This window comes from Acaromyces ingoldii (assembly GCF_003144295.1).
Source record: "Acaromyces ingoldii strain MCA 4198 unplaced genomic scaffold FA10scaffold_4, whole genome shotgun sequence".
Lineage (NCBI taxonomy): Eukaryota > Fungi > Basidiomycota > Exobasidiomycetes > Exobasidiales > Cryptobasidiaceae > Acaromyces > Acaromyces ingoldii.
This window is the reverse complement of record NW_020290250.1, coordinates 721,461-737,015: the sequence shown is the minus strand read 5'-3', so window position 1 is coordinate 737,015 and position 15,555 is coordinate 721,461. Positions and strand designations below refer to the sequence as shown.

The following is a 15,555-nucleotide window of genomic DNA, read 5'->3' as shown; positions in this document are numbered from 1 at the left end:
TGTTCAAGAGTGATAGAAGCAGTATGTGGTGACACTGTGCGTTCGTTGCATTGCAAGGGGAAGAATGATACAGAATACATGCGGTCTAGAAGTTCTCGGCCTCCCACGCCGCTAGCTCGTCCTCGTCTATCAAGTCGAGCGGGTTGAGCCACTCCTCTTCTTCGGCAGCCCCCTCGCGGTCACCACCTTGGACGAAGCCGTCGTCCGGTCTGCCCAGCTCGCCATCAAAGAGCTTCTGGTAGCAGCTCGTGCCTAGGGTGTTAAAGTGACGGTATGGCTCGCGCGGGTTCAGCCGGGTACCGCAGCGGTAGCAGAGGTGGGTGTGGCAGTGGCGGCACTCGACGTGGTTGCAGCCCATGCTCTTTTCAATTCTGACGTTGCAGTGCGGGCATTGCTGCGTGCGCTTGTCCAGCCAGGCCGCGTTTGCGCTCTCCTCCTCGTGTGTCCTGACCATGCGCTCCAGGTTCGACCGGCCGTACCGGCTCTCCATCTGCAGCCGAGCCGCCGAGCCTGGCTGCGTCGCGACGTAGGCCTGCACGAGGGCGGACGAAGCGAGAAAGGTACAGGGGTTCCGACCGTGCCAGGCCTTGTTGCAGTAGTTGCAGTATACGAAGCCGCATGCGCAGGACCGCATCGGCTCGTACACTGTGCCGATATCGCGCGGATCGCCGCGGACGATTCGCTCGCATCCAGGCCGGGGACAGTAGCCAGCCGAGGGGTCTGACGCTGCCGATGCCTTTTCGCGCAAGTCATTCAGGCGGTCGACCAGTTCTCGCCCCACAAAGTCGAGCAGCTCTTCGTCGGAAATGGCGCCCCCGCCATCGCACTGCGCCCTGACTGCAGGCTTGTCGAGAAGGCTCGCTTCAGCCACTTCGCGCTCGGCCGCAACACGGGCCTTGACGCACTCTGGGTCTGGACATGCCGATGCCTGACGGTGGTAGCCCTCGCGGATCATGCTGGAGAGATAGTCGCCCAGGCACGCTTGGCAGAAGATGTGGGAGCACGTCTTGAGTCTCCAGCACTTGCCGCCTCTCTTTTCGTCGAGACAGATGCCGCAGAAGCGCCTCTCGCCCTCAAAGGCTTGGCGCTTAGACATCATGTCATGCGCCCGCATCAGCTGACCAAGTGACGATGTAAAGGGAGATGAGCTCGACGTTGGAAGAGTGACTGGCACATTGCAGAGCAGCGTGAGCAGTGGCTCAGCAAGAGCGTAGAAGAAAGCAGACTGTGGCACTCACCATACTCTTCAAAGCACAGGGTATCGCCTTCAAAGAAGGGCTTCTTCGGATCTGCTTCCTCTTCCCACCAGCCCTGCCGGAGGAATTCGAACCAGGAGTAGAGGACCTCGGCTTGGAGCCCCTCCCACTCCCTATCGAGCCGTGCCTTGAGCCAGGCCACAATTCGAGACCGCGAGCGTGCGGCGCTTGACGCCGCTGCGGCCCGAGCCGCCATCATTCGTGCTGTGGAGCCGGCTGCAGTGCCGTTGCCACTGGCGGTCCGATGGAGCTGAGGAAGCCAGCTTGACTCGATGAAGGCCACCTTGGGCGCCTCGTCGAGTGGATAGCCGGGCGGCAGTCGTATGTGCACCTTTATTGGGGGAAGATACGATATGTCGTGCAGAGTAGTCGTCCTGACGCTGCTATGGATCTGTGCTTTGGCACTGAGCGGCGGGGGCCGCATTGATGGGGTCTTGTTGTCCTTTTCCGGGGCCACGGCAGCTGCTCTCCCCTCATTCTTCCCCCGATCTTGCGGTTTCTCTGCTCCCCTGCCTCTTCCAACTTCCCTTCCGCGACCTCTGCCCCTATCTCTACCCCTGCCGCTGCTTCTGCCTTGCTCTAGCCCACGCTCATGTGCTGTCGAGGAGCGCGTCTCTTTCGACCCAGGCTCGTCGGAGGTGAGCTCCATCGTCTCCAGCGTCGTAGCGGCCTCTTGCACATCTTCAGGACCTTCCGCCGCCGCTTCGAAGACGTGGCTTCGCACAACGATGTTCATGGGCCGGGGCAGGATGGGCGAGACCGACAGCGTGACCCTCGAAGACGAGGCCTCGCCCTCTCGAGGGGTCTGGAGCTGCAGCTGCGCATTGTCCAAGATCGCTTCGAGCGCCAGCAGCTCGTCCTCGCTCATCTGCCGGCATGCCGCCCTTCGCGCGGCATCGTCGACGTCGTCGTCGCCACCCATCAGGACGCGGCGAAGAGGGGCCTTTGTGACAGATGGCACCTTCTTGCGGTTGTTGTGTTCTTGGTAAGAGGTCGATGTTCTTGAAATTTGCGTCAGTGACATGACAGAATCAGCTGCTCACCCATCTGTGGAGGCTTTTTATTTTTCTGGTTCCCAGATCACTTTTTGCAGCTGTCGTCAGTCAGACAGCCAGACAGACAAGTGGAGGCAACTGTCGCTATTTCTGGGCAATTTCATCTTCTTGCTGACAGCAACTAAACCGGGTGTCCCTCCCGTCTACAGCCAACTTTGTTTTTACCCTTGCTGCACTGAAGAGGGTCTCGGTGATGACCTCCACGTCTCGTACCCTCACCCACAGCATGGTGAGCCATACTCCACTTTTTGAGAAGGAGGGGAATAGGTATAAATATTGAAAAGGAGGAGAGAAGCTTTCCCAACCATTGAGCCTCAAATCTTCCTCACATCCCCCAAAGTAAACGTACTGTACATCATGACCCAACCTACGCGCAAGATCGGTAGCACCGCCGTTGGCGAGATTGGCTATGGCGCCATGGGCTTGGCCGCCTTCTACGCCAGCAAAAAGGCGCAAAACGAGTGCAACGAGATCTTCAACCACCTCATTTCCAAGGGCTGCACCCACATTGACACGGCGGACATTTACTCTTCGCGCCCCTCCAACGGCGAAGGCGAAGAGCAGATTGGCGCATTTTTCGCTTCCAACCCGGGCGCGAGGGAAAAAGTGTTCCTGGCCACCAAGCACACCTTCCTCATCACGCCCAACGGGATGGAATTGAAGGCCGGCGTCGAGTACTGCGCAGAGGCCCTCGAGGCTTCGCTCAAGCGCCTCCAGACGGACCACGTCGACCTCTACTACTGCCACCGTGCCGTCGAGCCTGTCGAGGAGCAGGCAAAGGGCCTCAAGAACGCAAAGGACGCAGGAAAGACGCGCTACGTCGGTGTGAGCGAGTACAGTGTCGACCAGCTGGAGCGCTTTGAGAAGATCTGCCACATCGATGCGCTCCAGATCGAGCTCTCGCCATGGACGGTGAGTTGAGCCGGGCTGTTTACGTTAGCGCTTCTCTACCTAAAAGAGAGACAACTGACTGTTTGCTTCTCCAGCCCGAAGTTATTTCCAACGGTGTGCTGGACTGGTGCAAGAAGAACGGTACGGCTCTCATTGCCTACTCTCCCGTCGGAAGGGGCTTCCTCACGGGCGCAATCAAGTCGCCCGATGACCTTGCCGACGACGACTTCCGCAAGAACAATGAGCGCTTCCAGGGCGACAACTTCACCAAGAATCTCGAGCTCGTCGCCGACATCAAGAAGATTGCCGATAAGAAGGGCGCAACGCCCGCGCAAATCGCCCTTGCGTGGGTCTTGGCTCAGGGCGACAACGTCCACCCGATCCCTGGCTCGACCAAGATCAGGAACATCGACGAGAACCTGGGCGCGTCCAACGTGAAGCTCTCCAAGAGCGACCTGGACGAAATCAATGGCGTCATCAACTCCTTCAAGGTTGCGGGTGATCGATACAGCGGACCGATGAAAGACATCGTCCACTTTTGAACTCGCTGTGTCCAGTCTTGCTATCCCTTGTATATCAATTCTAAAGTCAAATTTCTATCCGCTCGGATCATGATTATGTGCGCCGCCGGCGAAGTAAAACTGAGCGCAAGAGTGCACGCGACAGTGAGAATGACAAGGTTGATGACTGCACCTTGAACGTGCTACAAGCAACCTTGAAGGACAAAATCCGAGCCACATCTACCGGCCCGGGCCCTAATGCCTCAGCTGTGCTGCATCAAGGTGTTATCTCTGTGCGCCTGATCTTTCTGACCAGTACCCGCATGATCTCATTGCCCGACAAGGAGCGTGTTTGTGACACCAACTCACCTCGCTGCAACGTCATTGGCCGATCGGTGCCCCAGTAAGGATTGCTTCGTCCCTTTCTTCCGATTGGCCTACCTGTGAACATGCCAGTCCAGATAAAGGTGGCCTGGGCCTCTCTCTTCCTCTTACGACCCACCACCTTCGTCCAAATCATCTCAACGACACGCCAACCTGATTATCAAGACAAGCACCAACAAGCACCCAAAAAAAGCTTCAGCCATGGTCAAGAAACTGGCTCTGCTGCTCTTCGTACTGCAGCTCATCCTGGCGACTGCCTTCGCACTCCCATCAAAGAAGGGTGGGAAGATGCTAGCTTTGAAGGAGCCGTCGCCCTCTTTTTCACCAAAGGTGGGTGTTGCGATTCATTCAAGACTCATTCGAACTGATCTGAAGACTACTACCATCAGGACTCCGAGACGCTGTCGAAGGCCATCACCCACTGCGAGATGCAGCCCGACAAGGGCGAGACGGTCATTTCGACAAGGGCGAAGAATGCCGCCCTTTGGCATGAAGCCCATCAGAAGAACAAAAAGGATCAAAAGTGCGAGAAGGCGAAAAGTCACAACAAGCAGTAGTTCGTCAGGTACTGAACTGAAGCTGTTGCGCCCGCTTTCAAGATTGTGAAAGCATGAAAGTCATTCTCCATCTTGTAGGGGTAGAAGATTGCCAATTCATCACAATGTTCACGGTCGAAAGACGAAGATGTCAGCCCCGTCTGCCATCCTGCCTAGAAAGAAGCACTCCTGGTGAGGGTTGACAATACCCTGAGCTCGATCCTTATTCGTTGCTCGGACATTATGCCGTGTGCTTGATACACAAAGCCGATTGACGCCCACCTCCGGAGCTTGAAAAGCTGACGGCAGACGGTGGCGTTCCTTTTCACTCGTTCCCCTTTACTCATTACGCACCCCGTGTGGTGGGCTTGTGGTGGGCCTGTGGTGGGTGGGCTCGTCGCTGCATCCTTATCCTTTTCGTACAGCGTCCTACTTGCTGTCAGCTCTCGCAAAAAATCTCGCATTTCCAGCTCATAGAGGAGCTGCCTGTTCTGGCAAATCCCGGACAAGTAGGGGTGCCTTTGACAAGCAGATTCGATTCAGAGAGCAAACGGGGCGCAACTGATACGTCTCGTTTCTAGCACTGGCCATCACGGCCCGAAGCACGCCACAATTTGACTTACTCTTGTTTCTGGCATTTATCGCTTTTGTTCGAGGGTTTTCGGGTCGGCTTGAAGAGATTTGGCCACCCTTATCTTCCGTCCTTGAAACGTAGACTTCTACTTCGGTCCCAACCTCTGTCCCAACCTCCGTCCCGTCCTCGACAACAAAGAATTGATCGCATCTCTTTTTCTCAAAAAGCAGAAGCAGAAGACAATCACCTTGTGCGCTCACACGAATTTACTTCACAATGAGAGTCAAACTGCCTTTTATGGCATTCTTGCAGATCTTGCTAGGCTGGATGTGAGTAGAGAATTCGCGGATTCCTTAGTATGTGGTAGTATGAGCTCACGACACAGCTTCCAGAGTGAATCATTCGTTCGCCCGCCTCGACATTAGTATTTCTCGTCAGGATCACAACGCCATACCTGAGCTTGACCGACGTGGGATCGGTGGCTTCAGAGCTCGGCAAAAGAATAATGCTCTCCAGGTGCTCGAATCGGAGGTACCGCTAACGATGGTGGATCAGCAGGGCAAACGAGCCAAAGCTGAGATTCATACAAAGACGAATCCGTACGAGACAATGATCACGAAAAGGGCTGACTCCGACTTGGAACCCAAATCCAGGGTGACGGCTCGGCGAGGCTCGTCCCAAGCCGGGGGACACGACCATTTACCCAGTGAGGCTTCAAAATCCACCAAGAAAGACAAGGGACTTTGCATTCCAAAGTTGGAACAGCTCTCGCTGGACACTGCCGAGTCTTCGACTCATCCGACCGCGGTGGAGCTACACTGGCCAATAGTTGCTGCAGCACTCAAGGACGAAAGCACTTCACATGTCAATGGAGAAACCCAAATTTTCCGGACGCTTCTGGAGAAGATGTACGCACAAGGTCGCCTCAGGGTCAAGGCTGAAGGAAAGACGCGAGGCAAACGTCAACGTCGGACAAGCAACTTCGACACCGAGATAAACGATCACATGTTGCAAAGACTGGTGGAGCAATTCGAGGAGCAATGTCGATTTACAAAAGAGGAAATCGCGAGGTCTGCAGTTCGAGGAGATATAGACGAGGACGACTTCTATTTGCAAGCGATTTGCGATGACAAAGACGACCTCTGCGAAAGCCTGCAGCATATGATGGCATACTTGACCGTTCCGCTAGGAGTAAAGAAGGCGAAAGTGTCTGACGTCGAGCAAATCAAGTCGGCGGATGAGCTATCCAACATGTCAGGTAAAAATACTTAGAAATGAAGAGACGAGTAAAGGACGAATAAGGCCCCAAGAACAAAATGCAGGGCTTCCGACATGCCGCAATCGAGTCTAGAGCTGTCACCCAAAACCTAACAAATAATTCAGGAGCATGCTTGTTCCCATCTTCTCTCCTCTTCTCCCTCCATTTCCTTTTCTGTCTTGCTCTTTATCACGTCCAAGAGCGTGTTTGGATGGCGGTAAAATGTTTCCTCCCCATCGTCGATGCCCGAGAAGGGAGATTGAGCTACTGTCCTCATTAAATTTGTGCCCTTGGGCCATGTCAGTGCTTTGGTAGAGCACGGTATGGGAGCTTTTGAGACGTGATTTGGTTTAGCGACTTCTCAGGGTGGCGTGTTTGATCCTCTATGGCTATGCATTTAACACTAACAATACATGATGACGAACTTCAAAAGAGAATCTCGTCGTCGTCTTCTCCTTCAGGATCTTTGATCCTCTCATAGGCAGCAAACCACTTGTCGCCTCGATTTCTGACGACCTTTTTCCCCTCCTCTGTCGCGTTCCACACTGCGTCGACGCACACATCATCCTTGAGCCGCTCGTCGTCGTCGGGGATCCGCTCAAACAGGGGAAAGGCGTCGAGGTGCTTGACCATCCAAAGGTGCAGGTCGTGGACATCGGTAATCGTGTAAAGTCTGCCACCCGGCCGGAGCACAAAGGCGTACTCGGCCAGGAGCGTCGATGAGATGATGCGTGCCTTTGACTTTGCCTTTTTGAAGTGAGGGTCTGGGTGCAGGAAGAAGAGCTTGCTGAGCTGGGCCCGGTGGAAGAAGTTTGGCAGGAATTTCATCGCGTTGACGCGAAGTGCAGCAACGTTCTCGTACGATCCCGCCACACCAGGAGCAGAGTGGACAAGCTCGGTGTTGATCTGCGCTTCGTTGGGCGCTTCAGCAGCGGTGGGGCCTGTGCCATCGGCCGTGTTCGCCGCCGCGTCTGCTCCCGCGACCCCTTCTTGCTTCCCTGTATCGCCATTGCCGCCGATGGAGCTCCGACGGCTTGCCAAGCGCAACGCCTGGACCTTGTCCACGACGTATTGAGTAACGGAGGTGCGGATCTCCATGCCAACGAGGAGTTGGTCTGGAAAGTGAGGGGCCAAGAAGAAGAGGAGCCCTCCGAAGCCGCAACCAACGTCGGCTATCTCCACCTTGGCCAAGGTCCCTGCCTCCTTCTGCTTCTTGTACTCTTCTGAGCCCAGCGGCGGTATTCGCTCCGGGTAGTGTTGCGACCAGTCCATCTGATCCGGACTCGGCGGGTACACGAGGCTGTGGTCGGCAAACGGATTGGCATGGGCCCGCTGCCGGTACAGGGCTTTCCGAGGAATCACAATCGGCGCTCCTTGAAGTGCTGCGGCAGCGTTGGGGTGGGCTCTGGACTGCTGCTGAAGAATAGCAATCGACTCGGCGTCGCCGATGTCGCCCCTCTTTCGCTTCGCCATCCTCTTTGCTTGGCCGGTCAACACAGAAGAAAGAAAGGGCGACAGTTGCGATTCTTGTGGTCCAAAAATTCAAGAAATTAGAAGAATTGGACCGGACCGGCCATGTGGAAAGAAATGTCTAAAAATTAAAAAAAAGTGACGTGCATCAGTGCCATCCCCCCCTTGCGACGTCAATCCACCCAAGAGCGCACACACGTTCCAAGCATGAAGCGACAGCTGGCTAGATAGCCGTCTTGCGGAACATGTCGACACCAGAGCGCCTGCCGCTCGGCCGGAATGGTGGGGCAAGCGAGGGAGGCGAGGGGCCCATCGCAGGAGCTGCAGCGAACACCAGCTCGTTGAGGCCACTCCAGCTCCGTCCGTCAGCCACTGTCGCCAATGGAGGCGGGGGCCACGAGAGCATAGCCGAGCCGGAGCTGCTGGCGCTCATCATCGAGATGAGGCTCAATGCTTCGAGGGGCTTGGGTAGCAGCGTTGGTGGCGCGAGCAACGGCGACAGCCACAAGAGAGATCATGCCGCAAGCGGCAGCGCCAGCCCTGCGTTTGATACGATGGACCTCTGCCACAAAAAGATCGAAAAGCTTCCGTACGAAATGGTCGACGTCATCAAGGACGATGTTGTACGGTGAGAGCCCACGGATGTGTATGAGACAAACACCGGCCAGTCTGACGCTCGTTTCTCCCTTCACCTGCCTAGACTCGCACTGGGGTACAACCTCATCTCGACCCTGCCGAGCTCCTTTCTTGAGCTTACCAAGCTTCGCTACCTCAACGTGCGGGCCAATCTGATGACAACTTTTCCTCAGGTCCTGACGCAGCTCCCCTCGCTCGAGATTCTCGACATCAGCCGTAACAAGATTCGCAAACTGCCCTCAGAGCCTGGCCGGTTGCTCGAGCTGAGGGTGTTGAGCCTCAGCAACAATCGCATCAGGAGACTGCCGGCTTGGGTGGCCAAGATGAAGTACCTTCGCGTGCTCAAAGTCGATGCGAACCCCATTTCGTGGCCCCCACCCAATATCATCGTTGCACCCAGTGTGGATAGCAGGGCGTCCGACGCTGCCAGTGGCACCTCTGGCTCGTCTTCTCTCTCGGCCAAGAAGCAGGAAGATCGCCTCATGGCTGCTTGGCTTGTCAAGCTCAAGACATGGATCGACGAAAATCGACACGAGGCAGAGAGCGGTGCTGACACATCCAAGGCAGAAGAAAGGCCGGAGGGTCCTTCCAGAAGGCAAGATGAAGAAGGAGATTCGCGAGCACCGGAAAGGAGCGCGGGGGAGGAGAAGAGCCAAGAAGAGACAAGGAGAGGGGATCCGGAGGTGGAGGGAACGAAGCAGGAAGAAAGCCGAAGGAGTCCAGAGGAAGTGAGAGAGGATGCTTCAAAGGATATAGCAACCAGTGAAGCTGCGAGCGCAGATGCGAGCCCTGTTGAACGAGCGTCACCTGTCTCAGAGAGGGAGAATGCAGAACGGCGAATAGACAAACAACCGCGTCGCAATCAACATCAACAGCAGTCGTCAGCTTCCACAGAGAGGAGGGCAGCCTCGCCTCCTCCGCCACAAGCCAATGGCAAAGAACAGATTCCTGTTCCCAGGGTGCCTTCGATGTATTCGCCCTCGATAGATGTCAAGGGTCTGAAGCAACTGGATCTCAGTGACCCTCGGCGTTTAGGACAACACGGGAGGAACAATTCTCACAGTGTGGGGCAACCTGCCACCTTTGAGGCAACTCCAGCCTCGCTTTCGTCTTCGAGTACGAGGAAGAGCCGCACGCTCTCTAGCAAGAAGTCGCTTCCAGACCTCCGCCAGAATCACGGTATCATTCTGAGTGAGAGGCAGGCTAGCTTCGACTCGCGGCGACTGCCGAGCGACGACGAGCCTGACAAGGACTCCAATTCCGACGAAGGCATCATCTATGACAAACAAGTGTCGCAGCAAGCTCAACGAGCGAAGAGACCGCCGATCACGCAGAGCACCAGCCACGAAGGAGCACTACACAGGCGCGAACCTTCTTCCATAGCTTCGCCTGCCAGTGGACGCAAATTTAGCCTACCCACCTCCACCCTGCCTTACAACGCAGACAGGAACGGTGTTGATCACGTCGCTGCTCTTCGAAGAGCAGCCGTCACTGCTGCCGTGGCATCTGGCGGAGCTAGCATGGCACCCATGTCCTCTGCCTCGGGTACCTCTGATGCAGCACCAACCTCTGCATCGTCTTCCTCGGGAGGAACGGTCGAGGTTGAGAGAAACAGCTATTTCCGAAGGCTCTCAACGCTGCCGCCTTCTACCATTTCCAAGTCCATCTCTCCACCGGTGCTTCGCTTCGTCGATGCGACCAGAGGAGTGCTCTATGCGCTCTCGCAGATCCATACCGCACTCCGACAATACGTCGTCTTTGCTACAGACGAGCGCATGACTGGCCAGCTTAGTCGAGCGCTCGAGATCGCCAGTGCGACAATGGGCAATCTCATCAACTCGCTCGATCGCTTCGATTCCGTCTCGCGAACGAGAGGAGGCGCAGAGCCCGACGTGGTACGCGGTGTGGTGTTGGCCTGCGGTGAGAGTGTGGCCACGTTCCGCAAGGTCGTCTCCGTGCTGCAGATTCAACTCAAGACGCTGCACAGCGGCGCCGACGTTCGGTACACTCGCACACTCCTTTTGCTTCTTTACGGCAGCATGGCTGAGGTGGCGCACTGCTGGAACATCATGGCGCCCCTGATAGATGAGGTCGCACCGTTCCTCAACAAGACCAATGATGCACGACCTGGGCAATTGCAGACACCTCACCCAACGTTGCCGAGCATAGCCGAAGCTTCCTCCCCTTCTTCTCCAAAGACTGCTCGCTCGACTGTCGATGATGCACTCCAGCAGCAGCAGCAGCAGCAGCAGCAGCAGCAGCAGCAGCGACAACAGCCAGCCTCTGCGTCAGCGTCCCGACCCTATCGACGACGGCACGCTGGCTCCTTTAGCGCGCACGACGTCGCACAAGGCGCTACGATGGGAGTGACGAATGAGGCGGTACCGATGCTCCCTTCTAACGTCGCTTCTCCAGTGGCTGCGGCTGCGACATCTAACGCACCCTCATCCGAGACGGAAGTCCTGTCGTCGTCGCGAAAGAGCCGTCCGTCCGCTTTGGGCCGACTGCCTCCGCAGAAGGCCGTAGGGCAGTGGCACATTGAGGAAGGGAGCGAGGCAGGAGGGTCCAGACCTTCGACGCCAGTCAAAGCGCAAGTGGGCGACTCTGGCGGACCAACAACACCTGCTTCGACAATACCTCATCAGCAAGGAGCAGTTGGCTACCCCTGGAGCACACCATCGTCTTCCACCTCTTCGGTCGCGGCCGCAGGGATGTCTGCCCCCGCTGCATCGATGCGCTTCGGAGGCCTTTCGAGGAGCCAACACGGAGGCTCACCAGAGAGTGGCGGCGGCGGTGCAATGAGCAGCCGGAGAACCGTCTCCAATACGTCCTCTTCTCTCGAGCGCCATCCGGCAACTACGCCATTCACGCCCTATGCTTACTCCGACTCGGCCCGTCCCATTGTCGACGAGCATCTCCTGCTTTTGACTGTCCGGTTCACCTCGATCACACTCAGCGTGTGCTCCTCGCTGTCGGACCACCTCAACAGCGTGGGTGTCGGTCTTGGCTCTCCAGCACGGGATCGCACGGGATCGAGCACCAGCGAACATTCGTCATCAACAGCGGTAGCGAAAGCTCCCAAGTCACCGGAGGGAACGCCGACGTTGGCCTCTGCTGCGACACTTGCCTCTCCACCCACTGGAACACCTGCCAGAAATCGAAGCGTGACGCCCACAGCGGGACTTCGGTCACCCACGACTTCCTCTGCCGCCTCCTCTTCCTACGGCGAAAGCGGAGGCGTGCTCTCTCGCAGCGGCTCATCATCGAATCAGAAGAAGCTTAGGCAGCTCCGAGAGCTGTGCAACACGACGGCCGAACTTACAAGGCGCCTTCAGATGTCGCTCAACAAGGTGCAAGAGCATATTCTTCATCCTCCAGACCTCGAGAACGACTCCGTTCCATCGACAGTCTTTGCTTCGCCCGGATACGCGCGTGCGACGGCGTCTCTCTCTTCGTCGCCCGCCTCTTCGCGATCTGCTCCCGCTGCGGCTGGTGCACCAGGCTGGACGACCTACCCGCTCCTTCCCGCCCAAGATTCCGAGCGGCTGCACAAGGACTGCTCTCTGCTCCTCCGTAGCGTCTTGCAGCTCAGCGCAATGGTCAAGAGCTCAAGCGTGCAGTTGGCGAACATCAGCCAGGGTGGCACCTTTCCAAAGGCCCTCTCGAGGGGCCTTGTTGGGCTCATGCAGAATTCGAGAGACGTCACCCTGCATTTGGGCTTCTTGAAAGGGGGAGCTGCGCCGTCGACGACGGCGACACCAGCGGCGGGATCAGCGCAAGCCAGGGCGAAAGCGACTACAGCCGGACAACCACCAGAATCACACTAGCACTCACTCCATACAGCACGACCCGTTCATTTCACCACAGTCCATGCGCATCCATCTCAGAATTCTGTTTCCAAACCTGCAAATTCTCCTACTCAGCATCAAAATTTGTCAATATAGCAGTCAGAAGGGGGAGAAAAAAAGGCCCTGGAAGCACGCAACAGAATAGATTGAAAAATCTTAAGGAAGCTTCATCAGAGAGAACGCAACGAGGATGAGAGAGATATGAAGACAAAAAGAAGGCAAGAGAGCAGATCAATCGTCCACCTCCTCTTCCTCGCGTTGCTTTTCCTTGCCCTTGTTCAAGCCAACGTGCTCATGTTCCTCGACTCTCCTTGTGGTTCTTCCTCTTTGGCGCTCATCGCCTTCGTTGTCGATGATTCGCTCGCTGGCCTCGTCGTCAGGCACGACGCTCAGTGCACGGCTGAGCTCCTCGACGGCAAGCCAGATGCTGCCCTGGACCCTCTCGAGGAGCTTCAACCTCTCTTCGAGTCCTTGTCGGGTCGATCTCGACAGCGTTGCCAGCTCTGCATCGCTCAGCCTCGCGTCGAGATGTGGTTGAGTTGCCTGTTGGACCGTCGATTGTGTAGAGGCTGGACGAGAAGCGAGGGGCAACGGCAGCGAATCGGCCGAAAAGGAAGGGATGCTCAGAGGATCAAACAAAGGTATCAATGCGGGATTCCCCGGAATGTCTGCTTCTTCCGAGGGCTTTTCCTCTTGTTGTGCTGATTCGGCTTGCCTATCTGACGGCTGAGCGCTAGAGGGCGGCATCGTGACAGATCTGGAAGAAGAGGCTGCCTTTGAGGCGGTTCCCTTTCCGAGAGCCTCGAACCGCTTGAGTGCGGCCGCCCTGGCTGCCTCTCGTGCGTCCAGTGGATCGATTGGCGCGTCCTTGGCTTCCTTCGACCCGCCTGCGTCCTGCTCTGTCGATGCTTTCTCCTTTGCATCTGCAGCTGTTGCAGTGCTACTCTCGCCCTTTTTTGCCGGTCCAGCTGTGACAGATGGCCTAAATGTCCACGGAGGCGGCGGAATCCAGCTCGGCCCAATGTGCGTGTCGCTGCCCCTCGCGAAGGTCGAATTAAGTGAAGGACCGACTCCGTACATGTTCTGATAATGAGCAGGTGGCGAAGTCGATGGACCTCCTGTGCCGAACATATTTTGATGGTGCGGTGAAGAAGCACCCGAGGTAGGGAAAAGAGAGTTGATGAGAGCTCGTCGGATGGGTGTCCGCCCTCGAGGTTGCTGAGAGCTTCGATTAGGCGACTGTGTCCGAGACGTTGTATGGGATCGTGAAGGTACCTCTGCAGCAGTTGCGCTGGCCGTGGGAAGAGCACCAGCAGCATTTCTTGTTCTGGTGCTATCCGTCACTGTAGAAGGCCCTGGCCTCGGGGTGGCTGATCGAGAAAAGGAGCCACTTGCTGCTGCTGCGTTCGCTGCTGCTGCTTCCCTCGCCGAGCGGTCCCCTTGCTCTCGCGCCCGTTGAGCGTCTGTTTGCAGCTGTTGCAGAAACCCTTGAAGCCGATCTCTGGCTGTTTGCGCCGGATTGGCAGCCTCTGCCCCTCTCGCCGGCCCTTGACCAGGTGCACCAGCTCCCTGAGCTGGCCCTGCTTCCCCACCTGCCGGCGCCGCAGGAGTGGCAGCTGCAGGTGCATCGAAAACGGTTCTCCGGCACGTTGGACAGCTCTGCTGCCGTTCTAACCAGGATCGAAGGCAGTGAAAGTGGAAGATGTGTCCACAGGGGAGCTTCTTTGGCGTCTCGTTGAGGCCGCTGCTGCTTGGTGGTGAGGGGCCAGGTGCTCTTCCCTCGCTCTCTTCAGTGGCTCCAGCATCACTGACGATCATTTCCTCGCGGCAAATGATGCATGTGCCGTCGCTCATTGTGCGCATGTCCTGGTGCGTAGCATCTGGGAAGCGCGTGTCCATGTTTCGGGTGGCAGCGCGGTACTTGATGAAGTCGCGAATTCGTCCAAAGAAGGACCTGCCAGTGATGTAGACATCTCGAATGATGTTGAGTGGCAGACCATAGTAGCTGACAATGAGGGCGCAGAAGCCGAGGTAGGTCGCCAGCTTGAGAAAATCTATCCTCTGTTCATCAGTGCTTTACTCTCTTACTCTCTCTGGGCGGTCCATACACGTACCTGTGACGAGATCGACGAAGAAGACATACATGCTCTTGCCCTCCCATGGCACCTCTGATCGGAGATCATAGCAGTTGATCAGGTATTTGGCTATCGTCGAGTTGAGTGTTGCCCAAAGAATCATGAACTGGACAAAGGGATGAAGGGCAAGTCAGTGGCTATAATAAATCTTTAATGCCCTGGACCAAGCACTCACCTCGCTGGCAAACATGATCATGATGCCGACCTTCTTCTGGTCGATGATGAGTATCTCGACGGCAAAGGCAACGAGAAAGGTGTCGAGCCAGAAGAGCGTCCAAAGGATCGAAATCATTCTGGCGTGGAACAGCCTCGAGACCGAGGGCGACTGCTCCATGAATTCGATACGGTCCGCGCTGAGCCAGTGAAAGACCTTGAGGAACAGCAGGGTGCCAAAGAGAATGACGAAGCTCGAGTCGAACTCGTCGCGAAACATCGTCATGGCCAAGAGGCTTTCGGTGACCGCGTACCATGACCGCTCGTAGAGGTGCTCGATCTCGATGGCTCGCAAGGCCCCAAAGAAGATGCGCTGGCAAGCCTTGCCAAAAACAACGGTGAGAAAGAGGCCAAAGTTGAAGAGTACGAGCATGCAGCCGTTGCTGCCCCCCAGCATGACAGCGGCCGAATAGAAGTTGGAGCGCTGGCGAAAGGCGCTCACCACAACGCCCACAGCGGCCGCAGACGAGACGAGGCCGTAGAGAGCGACATTGCGAGTCGTCAGCGCCGTCGCCGCGCCTGCTGCTCCTGCTGCCGGCATTGCGTTACGCGCACTCTCTTTCTCCTCCCTGCTGTGCGCTTCTCGCAGTCGTTGTGATGGTTCCCTCCTCCTACTACAGAACCATCTCCCCTGGGAAGAGTGACGTGGAGGAATGAAATGGCCGCCGCCGCCGCTCTCGAGGAAATAGAGCTGTTTCTATTTTTTTGCCACGTGCTGGAATGCAGTGGGCGGCGTTCCCAGCAGCCCTCTATTACTTCCACGACTAGTGTGACCAGAACCCCACCCAATTCAGCGTCG

General features: G+C 56.7%; 7 protein-coding genes across 7 annotated transcripts; 4 read left to right on the top strand and 3 right to left on the bottom strand.

Annotated features, from left to right (window-relative positions):
• Window positions 1-27: 27 nt before the first annotated feature.
• On the bottom strand, window positions 28-2,280 carry FA10DRAFT_302549 (hypothetical protein; the record flags this gene model as incomplete). The annotated part of the gene is made up of 2 exons (XM_025525138.1): window positions 28-1,167; window positions 1,239-2,280. The coding sequence occupies 2 exons, from the start codon at window positions 2,278-2,280 to the stop codon at window positions 86-88; spliced, it is 2,124 nt and encodes a 707-aa protein (XP_025376377.1). The 3' UTR covers window positions 28-85.
• Window positions 2,281-2,624: 344 nt separating this feature from the next.
• On the top strand, window positions 2,625-3,790 carry FA10DRAFT_280274 (putative Aldo-keto reductase yakc [NADP+]). Its single transcript, XM_025523602.1, has 2 exons — window positions 2,625-3,223; window positions 3,298-3,790. Exons 1-2 carry the CDS (start codon window positions 2,669-2,671, stop codon window positions 3,742-3,744), a joined length of 1,002 nt encoding a protein of 333 aa, XP_025376376.1. The 5' UTR covers window positions 2,625-2,668; the 3' UTR covers window positions 3,745-3,790.
• Window positions 3,791-4,287: 497 nt separating this feature from the next.
• FA10DRAFT_287069 (hypothetical protein) lies at window positions 4,288-4,643 on the top strand (the record flags this gene model as incomplete). The annotated part of the gene is made up of 2 exons (XM_025524118.1): window positions 4,288-4,416; window positions 4,476-4,643. 2 exons carry the CDS (start codon window positions 4,288-4,290, stop codon window positions 4,641-4,643), a joined length of 297 nt encoding a protein of 98 aa, XP_025376375.1.
• Window positions 4,644-5,472: 829 nt separating this feature from the next.
• FA10DRAFT_295020 (hypothetical protein) lies at window positions 5,473-6,468 on the top strand (the record flags this gene model as incomplete). Its single annotated transcript, XM_025524458.1, has 2 exons — window positions 5,473-5,525; window positions 5,589-6,468. 2 exons carry the CDS (start codon window positions 5,473-5,475, stop codon window positions 6,466-6,468), a joined length of 933 nt encoding a protein of 310 aa, XP_025376374.1.
• A 348-nt stretch (window positions 6,469-6,816) lies between these two features.
• Window positions 6,817-7,966, bottom strand: FA10DRAFT_267768 (hypothetical protein). The gene has a single exon (XM_025522047.1). The coding sequence runs from the start codon at window positions 7,925-7,927 to the stop codon at window positions 6,881-6,883; it is 1,047 nt and encodes a 348-aa protein (XP_025376373.1). The 5' UTR covers window positions 7,928-7,966; the 3' UTR covers window positions 6,817-6,880.
• Window positions 7,967-8,084: 118 nt separating this feature from the next.
• FA10DRAFT_137660 (hypothetical protein) lies at window positions 8,085-12,513 on the top strand. The gene is made up of 3 exons (XM_025518017.1): window positions 8,085-8,185; window positions 8,338-8,552; window positions 8,625-12,513. Exons 2-3 carry the CDS (start codon window positions 8,365-8,367, stop codon window positions 12,385-12,387), a joined length of 3,951 nt encoding a protein of 1,316 aa, XP_025376372.1. The 5' UTR covers window positions 8,085-8,185; window positions 8,338-8,364; the 3' UTR covers window positions 12,388-12,513.
• Window positions 12,514-15,423, bottom strand: FA10DRAFT_137644 (hypothetical protein). Its single transcript, XM_025518016.1, has 3 exons — window positions 14,749-15,423; window positions 14,523-14,576; window positions 12,514-14,451 (listed from the first exon to the last, which is right to left on the bottom strand). The coding sequence occupies exons 1-3, from the start codon at window positions 15,295-15,297 to the stop codon at window positions 12,640-12,642; spliced, it is 2,415 nt and encodes an 804-aa protein (XP_025376371.1). The 5' UTR covers window positions 15,298-15,423; the 3' UTR covers window positions 12,514-12,639.
• Between the last annotated feature and the right edge of the window lie 132 nt (window positions 15,424-15,555).